This window comes from Mugil cephalus, chromosome 1 (assembly GCF_022458985.1).
Source record: "Mugil cephalus isolate CIBA_MC_2020 chromosome 1, CIBA_Mcephalus_1.1, whole genome shotgun sequence".
In the NCBI taxonomy this organism is placed as follows: domain Eukaryota; kingdom Metazoa; phylum Chordata; class Actinopteri; order Mugiliformes; family Mugilidae; genus Mugil; species Mugil cephalus.
Genome location: NC_061770.1, coordinates 34,788,399 through 34,807,577, shown reverse-complemented (window position 1 = coordinate 34,807,577; position 19,179 = coordinate 34,788,399). Strand labels below are relative to the sequence as shown.

Here is a 19,179-nt window from a genome sequence, read left to right as displayed (position 1 = left end):
ATCAGATCTATTCAATAACAAATTCATTTGTAATTTTGAGATCAAGAGATATCGCCGTGTCAGACCAATACAGATCCACGTGATGAAAAATACGATCTTTTTCATTCATAAATTGAAGGATTATCTCATCTTTTAAATTTGTTAACATGATAAATGGATGCCAAAAAGTGTATGAAAACACGATAACAGAGCTGTAACTGAACAGAACTAGGTTTTTAAATCAGAATCAGTCAAAGATTTCAAATAAAACTTAGATAAATAGATTTAATCAGTGTTTTTCACACCTCTGCACGTTTTTATTAAAATACTGTGTCACAGACAACAAACACAACTTTTTTTTTTTGTTTGTATATCATGTTTATTTGATTTTCCAATGCCACAAAATATAACAATTTAATTCTAATTCCCATTTCTCCTTAATTTCCAAGGTGTCCGCTGTTAAAAAAAGATCGCAGGGATTGATACACTTTTAATACTATTTTCATATCATTCTTTTCTAAGAGAGAGCTAATTAATATTAGTGTATTAAGAGGGACAATAAAGCTTGAATCAAAGAGATTAGTTGGGAAGAACAATTTGACGTACTCGGGGGATTTATTTATCGTGACTGTAAAAGATTTAATGGGATCCACGATTAATTGTTTTTGACCTTTAGTAACATTTGTCAGGTGAATTATTTTTATTAGAGGTCTGTGATGACTCTGGATCTACAGTGGAAATCAGCCACTGTTTGTAATTCTTTGAAGGAGTCCCACAGGGAACTGTCCTGGATCCACTTCTCTTTTTTTTTACCATCTTCACTGCAAACTCCAGATGTCGCCCAACTCGGGCAGAAAGTACAAAGAGCGGATCTGCGTCTCAAATTCTTTCAACCACGGAGGTATTGCATGAAAAATAAAGTTCTCAAAGTCCTATTTGCCCCACATGCCCCGCCCACATCCAGCCGACTGACAGCTGTCCATCACACCAGGTCGCCTCCTTCATTCACGCCCACATATTAAAGGTCCATTCCCACTGATGTGATTATTTTACTCCACCTGATCCCTCAGTTCCACTCCAGGATGGACTGCGGCACGTACGGTAAGACGCACTCCTCCATCTCATTCATTTAAACTAAATTCTATAATAAACATCGTACGCGACAGAAGGTCGTGTTAAAATGCTAAACTCTAATTTACTCCTTTTACATTTATAAGCGGCTTATTGAGCCTAATAGGTTAATGTTTATAACTCAATTTAATGTCATAGATAAGAAGTATAAATTCTGTTTTTGGGGATTTGTAAGTGATCGACAAACTTATAAGTGTTTATATGTTTAAAAATAACAAAGAAAAGGCACAAACTAGAGAAAACACACATGATTACGATACCATATAATAACTTACTTGGCGACCTCACAGAGGATGCAGAGAGAGGGAACACTACCTGTATATACGATGATATATTGTTTATAGAATAAAGGGGGAAAGCATTTTTTTTTTTGTGATACTTTTGAAGAAATTGAAAAGTGCTAAAAAGAAATGTGAAATTGTGTCATAAATCCTCTGTGACTGTCTCCATAGAGTTTAATGTTTGCATTATTTAACTAACTATAGCTCATAGTCGTATCCAGTCAGTCATCATGGCTCCATTAAAACTGTTTAGCATGAACATGTACATGTTTATATTTTTCTAAAGCTGGGAAACTCCTTTAAACTATTCACACACATTTTAATAACGTGAACTGTGCACAAATTTATACCACAATGAAGTCACACCAGCAAATCCTTCACATCATTGAATATATTGACTCAATATTAACATGTATTGTCAGTTGTGCACCAATTAAACCGGTGGATTCAAAAATAACATGTAAAGTGTTTAGAGTTGCGTGATAATGGATAAATGTACATGAAATTATCTGAAATAGAGTTTTTTTGTTTTTTATTTGGCCTTCATATAATCAGGGGGTTTATTTTACGAGGGATAAATGTATAAATACAGGCAGAAAATAGTAAAGAATACAAGTATAGAAGTAGAATGTATAAAACATATATATAAAATACACAATATGAACATAGATAGAGTTAAGTTTTACAGTCATATAAAAGTGTATATATTGTTTTATCATAAGGATATGAAGATATGTGGTAATATAAAGATACTGTTTATTAGAAATAAATAATATAAGTATATAATGATGAATATATATATATATATATATAAATACATGTTTTTGTATGCAAACTTGCAAGTGACTAATCTAACTTGGTTTCTAACTTAGTTATTTTATTAAATCAAGTAATCAGTTGACTCTATTGATGCCATGTTTTCCTCCATTCGGTTTAAAACAAGACTTTTTAAAGGAGTAGTCAGTAATCTGATTACTTTTTCAATGTAACTGTGGCGACACTATTCAGGGACACTAAGCTTTGGAGTTATGAGGCTGTATTTATTCCACATCTCAAGCTTAAAAGAGAAGATAAATGTGCAGGAATCATCATAAAGGATGAATTTATGAATAAAATCAAACCAGTGACTAACGTCGACCTCTGACAGTAACACACAGCGTTGAGTAAGAGATCAACGGTTTCCTGTGATGCACCATAATTTTCCGAGGTTTGGAAGACAGAGTGTAAATGTTTGGTTGCAGCCGGTAACACCAGTGATTCTTCCTCGTGTCCCAGAGCTCGATAACCTGGAGGTTCCTCCTCTCACGCCGACCAGTAAGGAGGTGCTGAGCCAGGCGGTGAAGGCCAGCTTCTCCGGCTTCGTCCAGGAGAGAATCAACCAACACTTCCCACAGGGTGCGACCTCCATCACAGGAAAAAAACAGCTTACTGTTTGCATGTGTACACACAGATAGATTTCTACACACACACATATATATATATATGTTTGTACATGTGTCTAGATCCGACCCTGTGGTCTGAGTGGGAGGTGAACCACTGGCTGGACTGGTGTCAGGCGGAGTTCGGTTTCCACTGCCTGGCCTCGGACCTGAGGGGGCTGAGGGGCTGTGAGCTGTGCGGCCTGGACCGGGAGTCTTTCCTGGGCCTCGTCTCCGACTGCACGGCCGGGGAGATCCTGTGGGAGCACCTGGACACGATGAGGAGAGGTAACGCTGGTTCCTGATGCGGCCACTAGGGGCCGCGAGTGAGACCCGAGAGGTCCGGGAAATGTATTCAACATCTGTAAAGACCTGCTTTCAAATGGCCTTGTTGGTTTTTTTTTTTAAAAAAGGTTTCATTTATTTTCCTGTTAAATGGTTAATGTCCACTAATGAACCGATCAACCACAACATTATGACCACCAACATGTGAAGTAAATAACATTTAAATAACCATCTTGTGACCATTCAGAGTCCTTTCTGGGAAACTTTTGGACCTGGCATTCGTTCATTCATTCATGTGGATGTTGCTTAGACATTTAACACCCACCTAGACCAGATAAGACCAGACCAGGTACCCCCCAACCCCATAGCTATGCAGCAGGATGCAGCCTGACACAGACATAGACACAAAAAAGCTTCAGGAACACGAAGAAAAAACGTGAAGAACAGAACAGGGTAATCCAAAAAAGCGTTGAATAAGGTCAGCTGGACTTGTAGAATTTCTTGAAGACGTTTCGCCACTCATCCGAGTAGCTTCTTCAGTTGAAGAATGAGGATGAGTGGCGAAACGTCTTCAAGAAATTCTACAGGTCCAGCTGACCTTATTCATCGCTTTTTTGGATTACCATGACCTGGATGACTGAGAACCTTCACAGACAACAGAACAAGCTGTTGACCTGGCCTCCAAATTCACTAGATCCCAAACTGATCAAGTATCTGTGGGATGATCCTCCATAGAGGCCCCTCCCCTAAAAGCCGACAGCATCCTGTTACCAGACACCACCCCCTCAGAAGACCCATGTCCAAGTCAAAACTAAAAAATAAGTCAAGACCTACGCAGTATTAGGATGGTGGTCATAATGTTATGGCAGATACATGCAAATAACAGGTAAAAAACTGCTCTTGATTCCACAGAGAATGAGATCGACTTCATTTCTTCAATGCCCTCCTACTGCCAGCTCCCAGTCGTCAAAGGTAACAACGAAAAGAATTTCCTTCAGGAACGATCACGAGTCGTCATTTCACTGACTTTGACTTTTTGTTCTCTGTCAGAAAACTACCCGACGTACACTCAGGACCACTCGGACTCAGACGGACGTGACGTCCGCTATCATCCCACCGAGAGCCCCGACCTCCACCCTCTGGACACGGTGCAGCATCACAGCTACTACCTGGTCAAAGCAGAAGATCCCAACGGGAACGTCCTGCTGCAGGAGAGAGGAGGTGACACCAAAACCTTCAGAGAATCTTTAGTCTGGATCTGAACCTGATCTGAACTCTGTGGGTCATTTATATCCACAGAAATAAGAATAAGAGTAATAATATTCCTTTTTAATCAGTTTTAATTGCTGCTATGTGTTCAGAATCTGAAAAGTTCTCTAAGCTATTTGATAAAGACTGAATCTGTCAGAACCTCCTCCTTGAGCTCATCACCCCCGGTTTCTCTTGCCTCCTTCCCCCAGAGACGGACTCGGAGATGGAGGCCCGTCACAGCGACGACCCCCTGTCGTGGACCACCCCGGTCCAGGACACGGAGCCGGTGATAGAGGAGAGCATGTCTGAAGAGGCCTTCACTGTACCGCAGCAACACAAGAGCTTCAAAGAGTACGTGGGAGACAGGACGGATCTGGTCAGAGCTGTGATACCGGCCGCCATCCTCGCCGGCTACACAGGTGAGTAGAGGTGGAAGAAGAGGGGGTAAAGGGTTGTAAGGTTTGAGATGCATCCATAACACAGATCCTGTTGTGTCTAAACAGGTAGCGGTCCCATCCAGCTGTGGCAGTTTCTGCTGGAGCTTCTGACCGACCGAAGCTGTCAGTCGTATATCAGCTGGACGGGAGACGGGTGGGAGTTCAAGCTCACGGACCCCGACGAGGTTAGGTCGATATTTCTGGCACAGGCTTTGAAACATGGAAACATTAGCAGCTCCTCCTGGTTTAGTGTGATGAGTTTGTCACGGTGATGCAAGTTTAAGCCTAAAGCTTGTTGCATACTCCACAAGAAGTTCTGGACAGGTCACTATAGGGAAGTCCTCATAGGCCCCTCCCACTTCCAGCTTAGCATTGTGGGAAATATACAGGTGGTAGCCTGAGCTGACAGGTAGCGGAGAGTTGGGTGGGCGGGTCTCAAGTACCACATTGCTTAAGCTCCGCCCCATTACCACTCCCATGCCCATATTTGGAGTATCCGAGTTTGGGCTCATCCAACATGGCAACCACGGGCTCCGCCGATTTCACCCACAACAAAGGAAGTGGAGTCGCACACCAAACGTATCATTGGCGATCACTGGTGTTAGAATAACAGTAACTCATACTACTTTGCGATATTGACAAAATTCAAGCGTGTCTGAAGACACTGGAAAACCTTCGTGACATCTCAAGGGTGTAACTAACTTGTTTTTTTACCAACAAATTCCTCCAAACAACTCTTCCTGGATCTCTCCGCAGCGGTGTGTCATCATTACCATAACGGCAGCATTTTATTTTATTAAATATCGATAGTATCGATACCAGGGCCAGTATCGGTATTTGGTCGATACTCAAGCGATGAGATTGATACTTTCTCTTCCGTACGTCCAGTAAATCGCTCGTAGCTCACTGCCTTGCAGGAGCTTCTCTACATCACTACCTGTAGTAAAAATGTATTGGTATCGTTATTGGTATCGGCGATAGTAGCCCTGTATTTACTTGGTATCGGATCGATACCAAATTTCCCATTTTGCCCACCCCTACCAGAAAGCTACTTTGAATTTTGTCCATCGATGAGTTTCGATAATTCAAGTACCGCAAGCTTTACTTTTTTTATATAGATATATAAATATATACATTGGGGGATGTTTAGGTCTCAAGGGGTTAAATGACAAAATTGCAGCCATGGCTGACATTTCGAGGTCTTCTTTGTTGGGGTGCAAAAACAGAAGAAGAAAAAGGGTAACTTGTCTGAGTTCAAGACTCTTCTGAAAAATTCTGCATTAACCCCTCCCACTTCCTATTTCTGGCCAATCACAGAACAGTAACCAGACTTGTCAAGAACAAGCTGCAAGAACAAAATTCCGACATAGATTTCTCTTTTCTTGTGAAGTATGTACCAGCTTTAATCCAGAGTAACCACATCCTACAAATAACATGTCAGAATCAATCTAGGTTTTTCTCTGAACGTACGTTTGTGTCCGTTTTCAGGTCGCTCTGCTGTGGGGTCGCAGGAAGAACAAGCCCAAAATGAACTACGAGAAGCTGAGTCGCGGTCTCCGCTACTACTACGACAAGAACATCATCCGCAAGACGGCCGGCAAGCGCTACGTCTACCGCTTCGTCTGCAACCTGCAAGGCCTGCTGGGATACGAGCCCGGGGAGCTGCACGCCATGTTGGACGTCGGCAACAAGCGATAGTGAAAAGGAAAAAAAACAGCCGTTTCCACAACTCCTGTTTATTTAAAAGAGGTCGGCAGATGAAATGTAGCACTTTCTTCTTTTTTTTGTGTGTGTGTCTGAATTATTAAAACCATAGACTGTATATAAATATGGACAACGTGTCGGAGCCAGAGTCTGATCGGCACAGTCCGAGGGCGGAGCCATGATATCGATGCCCCGCCCACCCTTCCTCCAGACTCACTTATGTTTTCGTCTAGTTAATACTACTACTCCACCAGCTCTACCTCCACCGGTTACAAGGAAATGTTGGATTATAAACTGTACTTATTCTTTAATTTTTTTTTTTTTTTTACAATGCTTTACTGAGTGGGTTTCCATGGCAACTGGTAGTCGCTATCATGTCACATTGTGTTTCTATAGCATCCAAAAAACAAACTAAAACCAAAAAATGAAAGAATTTTTGAAAAGAATTATTGGACGTGTATTTAATTGGCATTTTAGTCCGTCTATGGTTAGTACGGAAGCCCAAAGTGGCCATGCATTCACATATTATTCATTTCTGTTTACCCATGATAATGAGTTAATTTTCTCTTTTATTTATTTATTTATTTATTTTGTTTATCTCGTTATCTTGAGAAAACGGAAAAACATAATATGCGTATGAATGGCCACTTCAGGCTTCCATACTTCCCTAAACTTGGTCCAAACTAAAACACTAGCAACACACATCATATATTTTTTTTATAATCTGTATAATCTGTTTTATTCATTTATTTTTTATTTATCTCGTTACTTTAAGAAAAACCGAGCAAATTAACTTGTTATTACGGGAAAATGAAAAAAAAAAAAAAAAGTAATATGTGAATGCATGGCTGCTTCGGGCTTCCGTACAAACCATAAACATGTCAAATAATTTTTTTCAAGGATGGTTTCTGTCATTTTAGGAACGAAATATCATAGACTTAGACTTTAATGATCCCTGAGGGAAATTACTTTGTCACCGTAGCTTCATTTCATATAAAACTAAACACAAGAAAGATAAAATAAAACTTCACAGAATTAGCATCATGAACAAATATAGAAAAATATTTGGCAAAACAGTGTCTAAGGTTATTTGGTCAGTTGCATAGCAACAGCGGCATTCAAGTCAATGGTCGTGGCATCGTGTCTCCTTGTCTTTGTCCACTGAGTCAACAGAGTGTGTCCACCCACAGAGTCTGAAAAAAAAAAAAAAAAATGCATGTTCAAGTTTCATTTGTTTGGTTTTGGTTCGTTTTTGGACGCTATAGAAACAGGACGTGACATGATAGCGACTATTGTGATAACAACTTAATTTCCTCTGCAGATAATGAGCGTTATCTCGGGTAATTAATTCGTTATCATGGGAAAATGGAAGAAAATAACACATGTGAATTCATGGCTGCTTAGTGATGCCGTAGAAAAACAGGCAGCAAAGTCACTTTAGTAGTAGCAGTATCTGATGTGCCACAGGAATTTATGAACAGTTTTATCCATAAGGTTTATAACTGAGTTTTTATTAAAAGAATCCATTGAGAAAACCAGCGTGTTTTATTTCACATACTTCAACGTATAATTAAATTTCTCACTCTGTGGAAATAATCCACTAGTGATGGAGCCAATAATACAGTGACATGTCAGTAATACAGTGAAACTACTACTGTGATACATCTGAAAAGACGTCATCTAACTCTGACAGAGGAAACGTCCAAATCCTAGACTTTCATCACGTAATAATAATAAAAAAAGTTTCTGCTCTGCTGATTCTACAAAGATCCACTCAATAAATCCCTGATTGTCTAATACATGCAACAAATACCTACAAGTAAAAGCAGGAAAGTGAGAGAAGAATCTGTAAAAAGTGGAACCAGGTTTGACAGAAATGGTTTAAAAACAGGAGATTTGAGTTTTTCTGGCTCAGTAAAGGAGAATTTTACCGTCAGTTCATGTCTAATAATATCATGTTCATCCTCAGACTGACAGCGTGAACACAAGAATCTGTTGTTTGTGACGAGAAGCGGCTCAGTGCTGATGTGATTTTATCCGTCAGAGATCAGGGGACAGATCCAGAGCCGGTGTGAGAGGATTATTTCCACCACTTACCCTCCTGAGGCCACTAATGGAAGAGGCAGAGAAACAGACAGTGGGTCCGTCTTTGTCTGAGATGAGTTTATTCCCAAGTCCCAAGACCTCGGAGCACGACATTAACCTGGTTATTTATACCCTGAGAGCTGTGAGCAACAAAACTGAATCATGGAAAAGGATCTAAAAACACTCCACTCGGTTTGACTTCGAATTCTGCTCTGAGTGTGAAGAGAATAACTTATCGGCTAAATTTGTGGGGAAAATTTCTCTTTAAATGTTTTATGGCTCACATGTATTAGGACAAACCACATTATTATTATTATTATTATTATTTTAGATATTAGACAGACTTTATTCATCCAGATGGGAAATTGCTTGGTCACAGGAGCTTAGTTACAAAAAAAAGTGAAAAAGGAGTAAAAGGAGCTAAAAGCAAAAATAAATGAATTAATAAAACACATTACATAAAACATTAACATGAAATGCAAAATTGAACATAATCAGAAAAAATAAACGTCAACAAAATAAAATAAAAAAATAATATAAATGAAAATATTTCCATATGTACAAATGTACAAAAATTGAAACAGAAGTAAAAGCACGCTATGTACAGGGAAAGAAATAATAAAATAAAAAATAGTATAAATAAAAATATACATATGAAGAAATCTACAAAAAAATTGAAACAGAAGAAATTATACACTAACTACATGGAATAAAAATAATCAAATAAAAATAAAATAATAAATAATAATAATAAAATAAATATTATATATAATAAAGATTTGCATGTGTACAAATCTACAAAAAAAATGTAGAAACAGAAATAAAAGTACACTATTGAGATGGGAAAAATTATTAAAATAAATAAAAGTAAAATATCTATAAATAAATATATACAGGCTTTGCATATGAAGAAATTTACAAAAAAAAATTAAACAAAGTAAATGTACATTATCTTCATGGGAAAAATAAAAATAGCATAAATAAAATATACAAGATTTGCATATGTACAAATTTACAAAAATCTGAAATAAATAGAACTAAAAATACATTATCTACAATGGGAAGATAAAGATGTGAGTAAACTGACCAAAATGTCACGTCACGTTTTCAGGACTTATTTTTGAGGTAAAAGTTATTTGGGCAAAAAAAAAAAACAAAGTCAAAGTCAAAATAATTGACTTATTAAACTGAGACTTGAATTAAACCGAGACTGGAATTAAACTGTGTGCATTAAACCAGGAGTTATTCTCAGAAACGAATCGCCTGCTGGACCCAGAATTAGAACAATAATAAATGAACAGACAAGGACCGCGGCCTCTGGATTTCTCTGCAGGAGCTCACGCTGCAGACTTCGCTTCACATGCATCGAGGTGAAAAGCAGAGAAAACGTCTGACTGAGCAACACTGGATGCATCAATTAGGTTCCATTAGTCCAGCCGCCACCAGCTGCTCTCTGTTAAAACGCCCCCTGATACACGAAGCCTCACTCCTCCACATGACTCATTTTACGTGGTTAGTTTCCCTGTGTGAGGGATATTATTTGGCCCCTTTGTCTGTGGTCAGCAGCGTGTCACATATTCACGACGGGGGGGTTGTTGAAAGAGGACCGACTGTTGCTCCACATCCAAACCAGCAATCTGCGAGTCATACCTCAAAAAAAAAAACATTGGTCCTCCAGAGGGACCAGTCTGAATACAAAATAAATAAATAAAAAAGACTTCAACTGCAGGTTTTTTAATAAAAGTAGCTGCTATTCTTGATTTATCCACTGCTTTAGTCAGAGTTGTGGACATAACGCAACACACAGACCCAGAATTAAACAGCAGGTGGCAGCAAAGTGCAGGAATTTTCTTTATAAAATTCAAGTTGTTAATAAAATGTTTTTGTGAAAAAGCTTTTCATCATTTACCTAAAGTGAAACACCTTTGAAATAGATTCAATAATAAGAAGAATAACAAGAAATATAAACCACATGTGTGTGCAATCAGCAGCTATACTTTTTAAAGTGAAAGTGTAAACGCTCAAGTACAGTTCCTTGAGGGACTCCACTGTTACTTATTACTTATTTGAGGTAAAATTGCTGTGAAGATACTTAAAAATAAAATAAAGTAAAAATAATAAAATTCCAAATAAATTAAAATAAGAATGTGGAAAAATACAGTAAAATGCACCATTGAAAACCACTAGAAAAAAATAAAAATAGCTGAAGAAAGCTAAAAAATAAAATAAAATAATAACAATGTGGTGAAATAGAATAAAATTCACTCTCGAGAAGCACCAGTAAAAAGAAAAATAGGTGGAGATAGTTTAAAAATAATACAATTAAAAAATCACTAAATAAAAATGGAGCAAGATAGAATAAAATAAAATAGTGTAAGGAAAAACTGGACAAAATTTGCATGTGAACAAATCTGCAAGAAATAGAGACAGAAGTTAATATATATTATATACACAGGTAAATAATGTGCAATAATGTGCATTTACATTAATATTTATAACATGGAGTCTAAGACTTTTCTGTAAATAACCATGAATTAATTGTGCAAAATATAGAAATGGATTATTCAGCTGCAAAAACAATAAAGAAACAAACATAGAGAGAAATTAATCATCATTTATGATTCATTATTCTAACACCTGAACATCCTAAAATAAATATAATAAAATATAAATATTTAGACTAGACTCCATTATTATGACCCTAATATCTGTGTAATATTAAAAGACGAACACTGTGATGCATCATCAGTGGATCATAAAACCCAGAGGAATAAATCTTTAGTCATAACACTGACTCTTTTTTCAGTTTCACAATTTACCACCAAGGAGTTATTAACACCTTCCGCCTCCTCCCCTCAGATCTTCATACATGTGCACTTAGGGAATAAACAGCGGTGGTCTGCAGCACGTTGTCACCGTATTCATCTCATTTATATTCAAGTTGTTCGCCTGATTGGAGCCCGTTCATGCTTCGTTGGCTGCGGAGCCCTTTAAAAAAAAACCAATGCACATGTTAATGGTCGTTCCTGCTTCGTCACGGTGTCACAGATACGCACCAGGACCCACGTTCAACGCTGATCACAAAAAAAAAAATCTTTCTGTAAATTTTATAAAGCTGGTGGAGAAATTTAACACGTGAAATGTGTAAAACACAAGTTGTTGTGAAAAAACATCTGGTTGTCGCCATTATGTAACATCCCGTTTCTATGGCGTCAAATGACGAACTAAAACGAACCTTATCAAAAATAAATAAATACTAAAAACGAACAAATGACACTTTATCATGTATCAACATTACATTAACTACATAAAACGACTGAAATTCGGGTTGAGCGTATCGAACTAAATATCGATGATCGAATCGAATCGATACCATGACAAGTATCGGTATCGATTCGATACTAGCGTGATAAGATCGAAACTTTTATTTCACGCCAGTGCAGTTTCTCTCCGAGTCTGTGTGCGGCAGGAGCTTCGTCAACCCCACCTGTGGTAAAAGGTGGATACGGACGGAGTTTGATACTCAAATTGTAGGATCACAGCAGCATCACACAACTGGTACCGATGTTGTTACTGAAATGCGGAAGAGAAGATAATTACACAGGATGCAGACCCACTTCTTTGGTGGAAAATGAATGAGCCAACATTTCCCGCAATTTTTATGTTTATTATTATATTGTTGCTTTTGTTTACTTATTTTGCTCAACTGACTGATACTGATTACATTGTCATATTTATATTTTTGTAACGTTGTTCCTTTTTCTTTTGTCTTCTTATTTCTTGTTTTGCACTAATGACTTTAATTCCTAAAACAATTGTGTGCAGTAAAAGGGGAATTGTTTTATTTCTAAGAACTATTTTTTTATTTATTTTTTCAGTGGCCCTAATCCTCTTCCATAGAAATGGGTTATTCGCCTAAAATATTTGTTCTGTGTTTTCTCATAATCATAAACAACGAACTAAAGGCCAAAATTACTCAACAAAAACAAAAGAAGTATCGGTATCTGCGATACCCGCCCTGTATTCACTTGGTATCCGATCGATACCAAAATTCCCAGTATCGCCTACACATGTAACTGAAGCCATCCTCGAAAATATTATTTGACGTGTATTTTAGTTTGTAAAAGCAAAACAAAACCTTTGAATAAGTAAAATTTTGTGTAACAGTAACGACACAACCAACAAAGACAGAAGTTGTCAATAAACCGTGTTTATTAACATGGAGGAATATCACTTGTCTGCTTTACGTCTGTCAGAGGAGTATGAAGGCCTGTTTTGTTTTTAATGTTTTTTAATTTCGAGCAGAGAGGAATGTGTTACGTTGTGTGTCATTGTGACTTCTGTTTTTCCCACTGTTCGGGTGTGAGCGTCTTCTGTTCAAAAGCGTGGATCTCTTTCAGCTCCTCGGCCAGACACGTGTTCACCATCCTGATGCAAGACACAGTGGAAGATGTCAGGGTTTTAATTAGTTCACATGTTTAAAATAAAAGCAGACGTTACACATTAGAAGGTATTTGAGTGAAGGGTTTTGTGCACAGATCACTTTGCATGCATGTATTTTCTATTATGTGTGTGTTATACCTGTGTCTCTGCAACAACGGTTTGCCCTCAAACTGCGTCGACACCACCAGGACTTTGAAGCTGGCGGCACATCTGTTGGGTGAGGTATCCTCCACATCCTGGAACGCACGAAAAGAGGAAAACAAAAGATACAAAAGACTTTTAATTCCAGCTAAATACAAGTGCCAGTACATAAGGTACACCAGTGAAAACAAATGCCTTCTAACTAACTAAATGTCAGCTCCATACAGGCTACAGCATCCAGCATTACTGTTAAAATGACTGAGAGAGCTGCTGATTTAACTGTGTTTTCATTTTGCAGGCTGTAATTTGAAGCGCAACCAAACTCCATGCAAAAATCGTTCAATTTAGTGGTGCTGAATGTAAACTAGGGGTTTATGAATGCCTTATGCCCGGAACCCGTCTAACTACTAATTCTTTATAAAACGTCCACGTTATATTCTGCTGCAATTGCATTTGAGTAGATGAGCAACTAAATGGAAAGGCTTTGAACTGCGTGCCTCTACTCTCTGCTGCACACATACAGAACAAACAGTAACCAGGAAACGGAAACCCACCACGTGCACTGCCGGGAGCTCCTTAATTAGTTTATTTCGGATGTGATCAGCTGTTATTGCCATTTTCTGTGGGAATAAAACAAATACAGAAACACTGTCACGTTAGTAAATCAGTAGTTACACTGGGTCTATCAGTCTAAGCAGCACGATATCGGTGTAAGTTTATAGTTTCAGTGTCTCTTAAACGGCTCAGTTGTTAAACATATTTTTGAATTATATTATTATTATTATTATTAATATTTACCGAAAGATGTTTGTTGGATCACAATTTCTCCGATCTTAGTCACGTCGCAAACCACACTACGGGTGCCGGTAAGGAGAGTCGCAGGCGTCACAATTGATGGATGAACTAGCCAATTAAAAAGCAGCAGCGAAAGCCTTGACCAATCAAAAGCGTTTATTTTGTAACGTAGGCGGGATATATTTTTTAAAGGAACGAATCATAATATTAGGGGTCCGTAGAGAACCCCGAAGTAAATGTTTAACATAATTACAATAGAAAATTAATAGATATTTCTTAATTTATCTATTAGATATTTTAATTGTATATATTATTTTTATGTACGATGTGAGACATCAAATAGATAGACGTAGAGTTTTTTTTCGAAAATATTTGAACAGGCATATTCGTGTGCTACTACCACGGCACTGTTTACATGCCCGTTACAAACTTAGCATGTTAGCTAACTAATTGAAGATGTCTGAAGAGTCCTCATTTGTGAGAATATTACAAAAGTAATATTGCCATAAAAATGACAGTATTGTCATCGTTTTACTGTATATTTTGCGTAGAACTTTACAGGATAATTTTCTAATAAATCAGCCAACGGTTTTGTTGTTTCCCTTTAACGCCGGTTGTTTTTAAACAATTATGCGTCTTCCTCGTTTACAATGGTCGTGGAAGTAGAGAGTTTCTTCGGTGTGTACATGTTGTACTGCACCAATCCCAAATTCAAAGGCCGCATCTACATCGGCTTCACCGTCAACCCGGAGCGGCGGATCGGACAACACAACGCCGGGCGGCACCGAGGGGGAGCGAAGAGGACGAGTGGGAGAGGACCGTGGTATGACGGTCCATGCATCATCACCACAGCTGTGTTTTTATCTAGTTTGTAGTATCAAACGAGGTCTGCTACACGATGTGCATTCTGTATACTAATACATATTCGTCCTTTTTCACCCCCAGGGACATGGTCCTCATTATACACGGGTTTCCCAGTGATATTGCTGCTTTGAGGGTACGTATCCAGGATATTTAAAATGTTCTCTAACCAAAATACTACCAAGCATCAGCCCAGTGCTTTGTTGATGTTTTTTTTATATAAAGAATTAGTTGTTAGAGTAATTCGGGGCATAGGTAAATCAAAAAAAAGCCCCAGGTTACATTCAGCATCACTAAATTGGATGTTTTTTAAATGGATTTTGGTTACGCTTCAAGCCACAGTTTAATGATCCACAAGGGAACTGGACTGCCTGGTCATAGTAGTAAAAAGTTGTTATATCTGGATAGACTGAGGAATAAAAGAAGTTCTGTAGCGTTCAAATGAGCTCCTCTGCCCCTCTAATAATGTTTGGTGTAGTGGATGGGATGGATTATCCATAATGGAGAATTCAATTAAAAGGTTTCCAATTAGTTGCTCATCTACTCAAATGCAATTGCAGCAGAATATAATTGGGACGTTTTATAAAGAACTGGTAGTGTGACGGATTCAGGGTATAAGTCATTCACAACCCCCCAGTTTACGTTCAGCACCACTAAATTGAACGATTTTTGAATGGACTTTGGTTACGCTTCAGACTTCGCAGTTAAACCAGCAGCTCTCTTAGAGCTAAGTTTTAGTGCAGCACTGTTGTGTGTGTGTTTATGCACTGTGTATAACAGCATAATAACCTCTAAACAACGACAACTCCATATGTTTCCCTTTGCTTTTGTGCATCAACATGAAAAACTTTTTACAAAATTTTTTGAAATTCCTTTGCAAAAAATTTTGCAGATTGGACCACGGGCCTTATATTTGACGCCTATGGATTAATAGCTAGTCAAAGCAACCTAAAACTAGTCTACAGAGAGGGAATGAATAAAAAACATGAGGGTTGATTATGTTCCAATGCAGAATTACCCAGTATTCAGACCTCTCTCTGTCCATTTATGACAATATTACAGTAAAAAATGAGAAAAGACCAGTGAGAACTTCTGAGTTTTTAGTTCTGTGGATAAAATTTTATTGGGCTTGTTATAGTAATAGAATTATAAAACAGTTATTGATGCCTAAAACAAAGTAAACACAGAAATTCATCACTCTGGTTTGTTTACATGTGTGAGGCTGAATCACACACTTAGCAAAAATGTCCCACGCAGCTGGTTTGTATAGTTTACGTCGATATCCAAGTATAAACAGAAATTCTAACGTCATCCTGCTGTTTCCCTGTCAAGTTCGAGTGGGCGTGGCAGCACCCCCACTCGTCCAGGCGTCTGTCCCACGTCCCCCGGAGGACCAGGAAGGAGTCCAGCCTGCAGTTCCACTGGCGCGTGGTCTCCAACATGCTGCGGGTGGCGCCGTGGAGTCGGCTGCCGCTCACGGCCCGCTGGCTCAAACAAGAGTACAGGATGGACTTTGAGCCCGGCCTGCAGCCTCCCCTGCACATCCCCATCGCCTTCGGCAGCGTGAGGGCCAAGAAGAAGCAGCTCCCCCTGCAGCCTCCAGGGGAGGACGAGGAGACGTCCTGGTGTTTCCTCTGTAAGGGACTGGTCAAGGTAGAGTCCCTTTGGACATTAAGCAAATATATTATTGGAATGCACCTCTTTATATCAAAGAACCAGTGTGGAGGTCTATGTTTCATATTTCCTTCTGTTGATTTGTCTGAATCATAGACTGTATATAAATATGGACACATCCCGTCTTCCTTGCGTTTGTTAAACTGACTACTACGCTCTGCTCTACCTCCACCAATTACAAGGAAACGTTGGATTATATGCTGAACTTGTTTTTTAAATTTCTTTTTACAGCTCTCACAGTCTCACTGGACTGCTTTATGGCAGCTGTTATGACACATCCTGTTTCTTTAACGCCAAAAAAAAAAGCTAAAAACAAAACTTATACAAAAAAATATGCTTGAACATGCTTCAACATTATATTAACTGCCTAAAACCACATAAACCATCTTTGAAAAAAAGTTATTTGACGTGTATTTTAGTCCCGCCCACTAACATGGAGGAGGTGGAGCTTATGACAGCCTCCAGCCACCAGGGGGAGCTCTGCTTGCTTTGACTTCATTTTAGAGAAGCAGTTCCACCAGCCAACAATCTGTGATCTGAACTAAAGTCAATCTAACCTCTGCTGTGACTCTGAGAGGCTCTCACAGCATTTGTACATTGTTTTTGTTTGCTTTTTTAAAAAAAAAAATAAAGTCGGATCCGATGGAGTGGAGATAAGTTCTGTCTTTAGTTAGTATTTTGCATTATAGAAACAGGATGTGACTTAATCAGTTAGATGTTTTTATTTAATCTCTTTATCACATTACTTGTGTAAAAGTAATCTGAATTTTCATTGTTAGGTTTATTTTAGTGTTTTAGTCCCGTCCACTAACATGGAGGGGGTGGAGCTTATGACCTATACTGCAGCCTCCAGCCACCAGGGGGAGCTCTACGTGCTTTGGCTTCATGTCCATATTTATATAGTCTATGGTTTGAGCACGCAGCAGCAAAAGGATGTATGACACAGTCGTCAATTTCTTATTTTTTATTTTCCAACCGTACAACTCAACCTGTACACACACACACATGTATATATATATATATATATATATATATATATATATATATATATATATATATATATAATATATTATATATACATGTATTTGTGCTCCTCAGGTGTCAGATAAGCTCAGCTGTTTCCACCCGTCCTGTGGGATGAGCAGTCACGTCACCTGCCTCGCCAGGCGTTTCCTGAAGTCGGAGCCGTCCCATTTGCTGCCGGTGGAGGGCGAGTGTCCGTCCTGTCGTCGCTCGGTGCTGTGGGGAAGCCTCGTCCGCTACAAACATGGCTGCTTTGGAGATCTGGAGGAGACTGCGCCGTCTGCGTCCCAGGTTAGTGTGTTTTCCATCGTTTTTCGTTCTTCGTTTAAGTCTTGGATTTAACCCATAATGGTCTCAAAAAGGTATTAAAAGGGTCTTAAATTTAACCTGTAATGGTCTTAAAAATGTCTTAAATTCAACTCATAATGGTTTTAAAAGATCTTAAAATTAACCCCATAGTGGGCTTAAAAGGTCTTAAAAAGGTCTTAAATTTAACTCATAATTGTCTTAAAAGGACTAAAAAAGGTTTTAAATTTAACCCACAATGGTCTTAAAAAAGGACTTAAATTAAACTGATAATCGTTTTAAAAGGTCTTAAATTCAACCCATAATGGGCTTAAAAGGACTTAAAAAGGTTTTAAATTTAAGCCATAATGGTCTTAAAAGGACTAAAAAAGGTTTTAAATTCAACTCATAATCGTTTTAAAAGATCTTAAATTTAACCCATAATGGTCTTAAAAAGGTTTTTAATTTAACTCATAATGGTCTTAAAAAGTACTTCAATTTAACCCACAATGATCTTAAAAAGGTCTTAAAAAAGGTTTTATATTTAACCCATAATGATCTTAAAAAGTTCTTAAATTTAACCCATAATGGTCTTAAAAAGGTTTTTAATTTAACCCATAACGGTCTTAAAAAGGTTTTTAATTTAACCCATAATGGTCTTAAAAAGGTTTTAAATTTAACCCATATGGTCTTGAAGCGTTTTACATTTCACTTGTTCAAAGTTGCAGAAACCCTGAAGCTTCTCTTAAACCCATTTATGACCTGATACCAGAAGCTGAATGTAGTTGCTGCTTGACTGACTCGTGTCTGATCTTCCACAGAGCCACTGGACAGATGAACTGCAGATATAAAGACATGAAGACGTCAAAGATCAAGTTCCTTTTTTAATGAACTACATTTTCAAAGCAATGAAAAGGAAAAGGAAAAGGAAGAGTACCCAACATCTCACATCATTTTTATCACGTCATCATGAATGGTGTCTCTTAATGTGTATTTATATATATGTTTGTAATGTATTAAATTATTTGATGAATTGTGACGAATAAGATGTTCTGCCCTGTTTTCTCATGATTTTCATTTACGGAACATACAAGTTTTACAGTAAGCTTTTCGTAAACTTACTGATATAGTAAATTTGTGGGTGCGTTTTCATGTCTTTTTTAAGTCTGTACACACTTTTGTGATGTAAAAATAAATATAACCCTGAAAATTCACATTTTTGCACAAGTGATGTAGTAAAGTGACCTATTGAAGACCTATGAGTTAATGAAAACAGAGTGGGTCTGGAGGAAGTGTGGGCGGGGCATCGATATCGTGGCTCCGCCCTCAGGCCGTACTGATCAGACTGTGGCTCCAAAGTCAGCCACCAGGGGGCAGAAGTGGGGA

General features: G+C 38.2%; 3 protein-coding genes across 3 annotated transcripts; 2 read left to right on the top strand and 1 right to left on the bottom strand.

Moving 5' to 3' along the window:
• Positions 1–813: 813 nt before the first annotated feature.
• LOC125006905 (protein C-ets-1-like) lies at positions 814–6,480 on the top strand. Its single transcript, XM_047583453.1, has 8 exons — positions 814–880; positions 2,667–2,786; positions 2,894–3,097; positions 4,007–4,066; positions 4,145–4,315; positions 4,555–4,764; positions 4,849–4,967; positions 6,271–6,480. The coding sequence occupies exons 1-8, from the start codon at positions 814–816 to the stop codon at positions 6,478–6,480; spliced, it is 1,161 nt and encodes a 386-aa protein (XP_047439409.1).
• A 6,288-nt stretch (positions 6,481–12,768) lies between these two features.
• On the bottom strand, positions 12,769–14,058 carry zgc:112271 (uncharacterized protein LOC553698 homolog). The gene is made up of 4 exons (XM_047595036.1): positions 13,954–14,058; positions 13,710–13,775; positions 13,153–13,250; positions 12,769–12,999 (listed from the first exon to the last, which is right to left on the bottom strand). Exons 2-4 carry the CDS (start codon positions 13,770–13,772, stop codon positions 12,900–12,902), a joined length of 261 nt encoding a protein of 86 aa, XP_047450992.1. The 5' UTR covers positions 13,773–13,775; positions 13,954–14,058; the 3' UTR covers positions 12,769–12,899.
• Positions 14,059–14,309: 251 nt separating this feature from the next.
• slx1b (SLX1 homolog B, structure-specific endonuclease subunit) lies at positions 14,310–19,007 on the top strand. Its single transcript, XM_047595014.1, has 5 exons — positions 14,310–14,773; positions 14,896–14,947; positions 16,144–16,464; positions 17,584–17,799; positions 18,615–19,007. Exons 1-5 carry the CDS (start codon positions 14,601–14,603, stop codon positions 18,642–18,644), a joined length of 792 nt encoding a protein of 263 aa, XP_047450970.1. The 5' UTR covers positions 14,310–14,600; the 3' UTR covers positions 18,645–19,007.
• Positions 19,008–19,179: the final 172 nt, after the last annotated feature.

Coding starts and splice junctions, on each gene's coding strand:
- LOC125006905 (XM_047583453.1), top strand. CDS start 814: ATGTCGCCCAACTCGGGCAGAAAGTACAAAGAGCGGATCTGCGTCTCA. Junction 2,787..2,893: donor CAACCAACACTTCCCACAGG/GTGCGACCTCCA, acceptor ACATGTGTCTAG/ATCCGACCCTGTGGTCTGAG. Junction 4,765..4,848: donor CATCCTCGCCGGCTACACAG/GTGAGTAGAGGT, acceptor GTGTCTAAACAG/GTAGCGGTCCCATCCAGCTG.
- zgc:112271 (XM_047595036.1), bottom strand. CDS start 13,772: ATGGCAATAACAGCTGATCACATCCGAAATAAACTAATTAAGGAGCTC. Junction 13,251..13,709: donor AGCTCCCGGCAGTGCACGTG/GTGGGTTTCCGT, acceptor CGTGCGTTCCAG/GATGTGGAGGATACCTCACC. Junction 13,000..13,152: donor CCGTTGTTGCAGAGACACAG/GTATAACACACA, acceptor GTCTTGCATCAG/GATGGTGAACACGTGTCTGG.
- slx1b (XM_047595014.1), top strand. CDS start 14,601: ATGGTCGTGGAAGTAGAGAGTTTCTTCGGTGTGTACATGTTGTACTGC. Junction 14,948..16,143: donor GTGATATTGCTGCTTTGAGG/GTACGTATCCAG, acceptor TTCCCTGTCAAG/TTCGAGTGGGCGTGGCAGCA. Junction 16,465..17,583: donor TCTGTAAGGGACTGGTCAAG/GTAGAGTCCCTT, acceptor TGTGCTCCTCAG/GTGTCAGATAAGCTCAGCTG.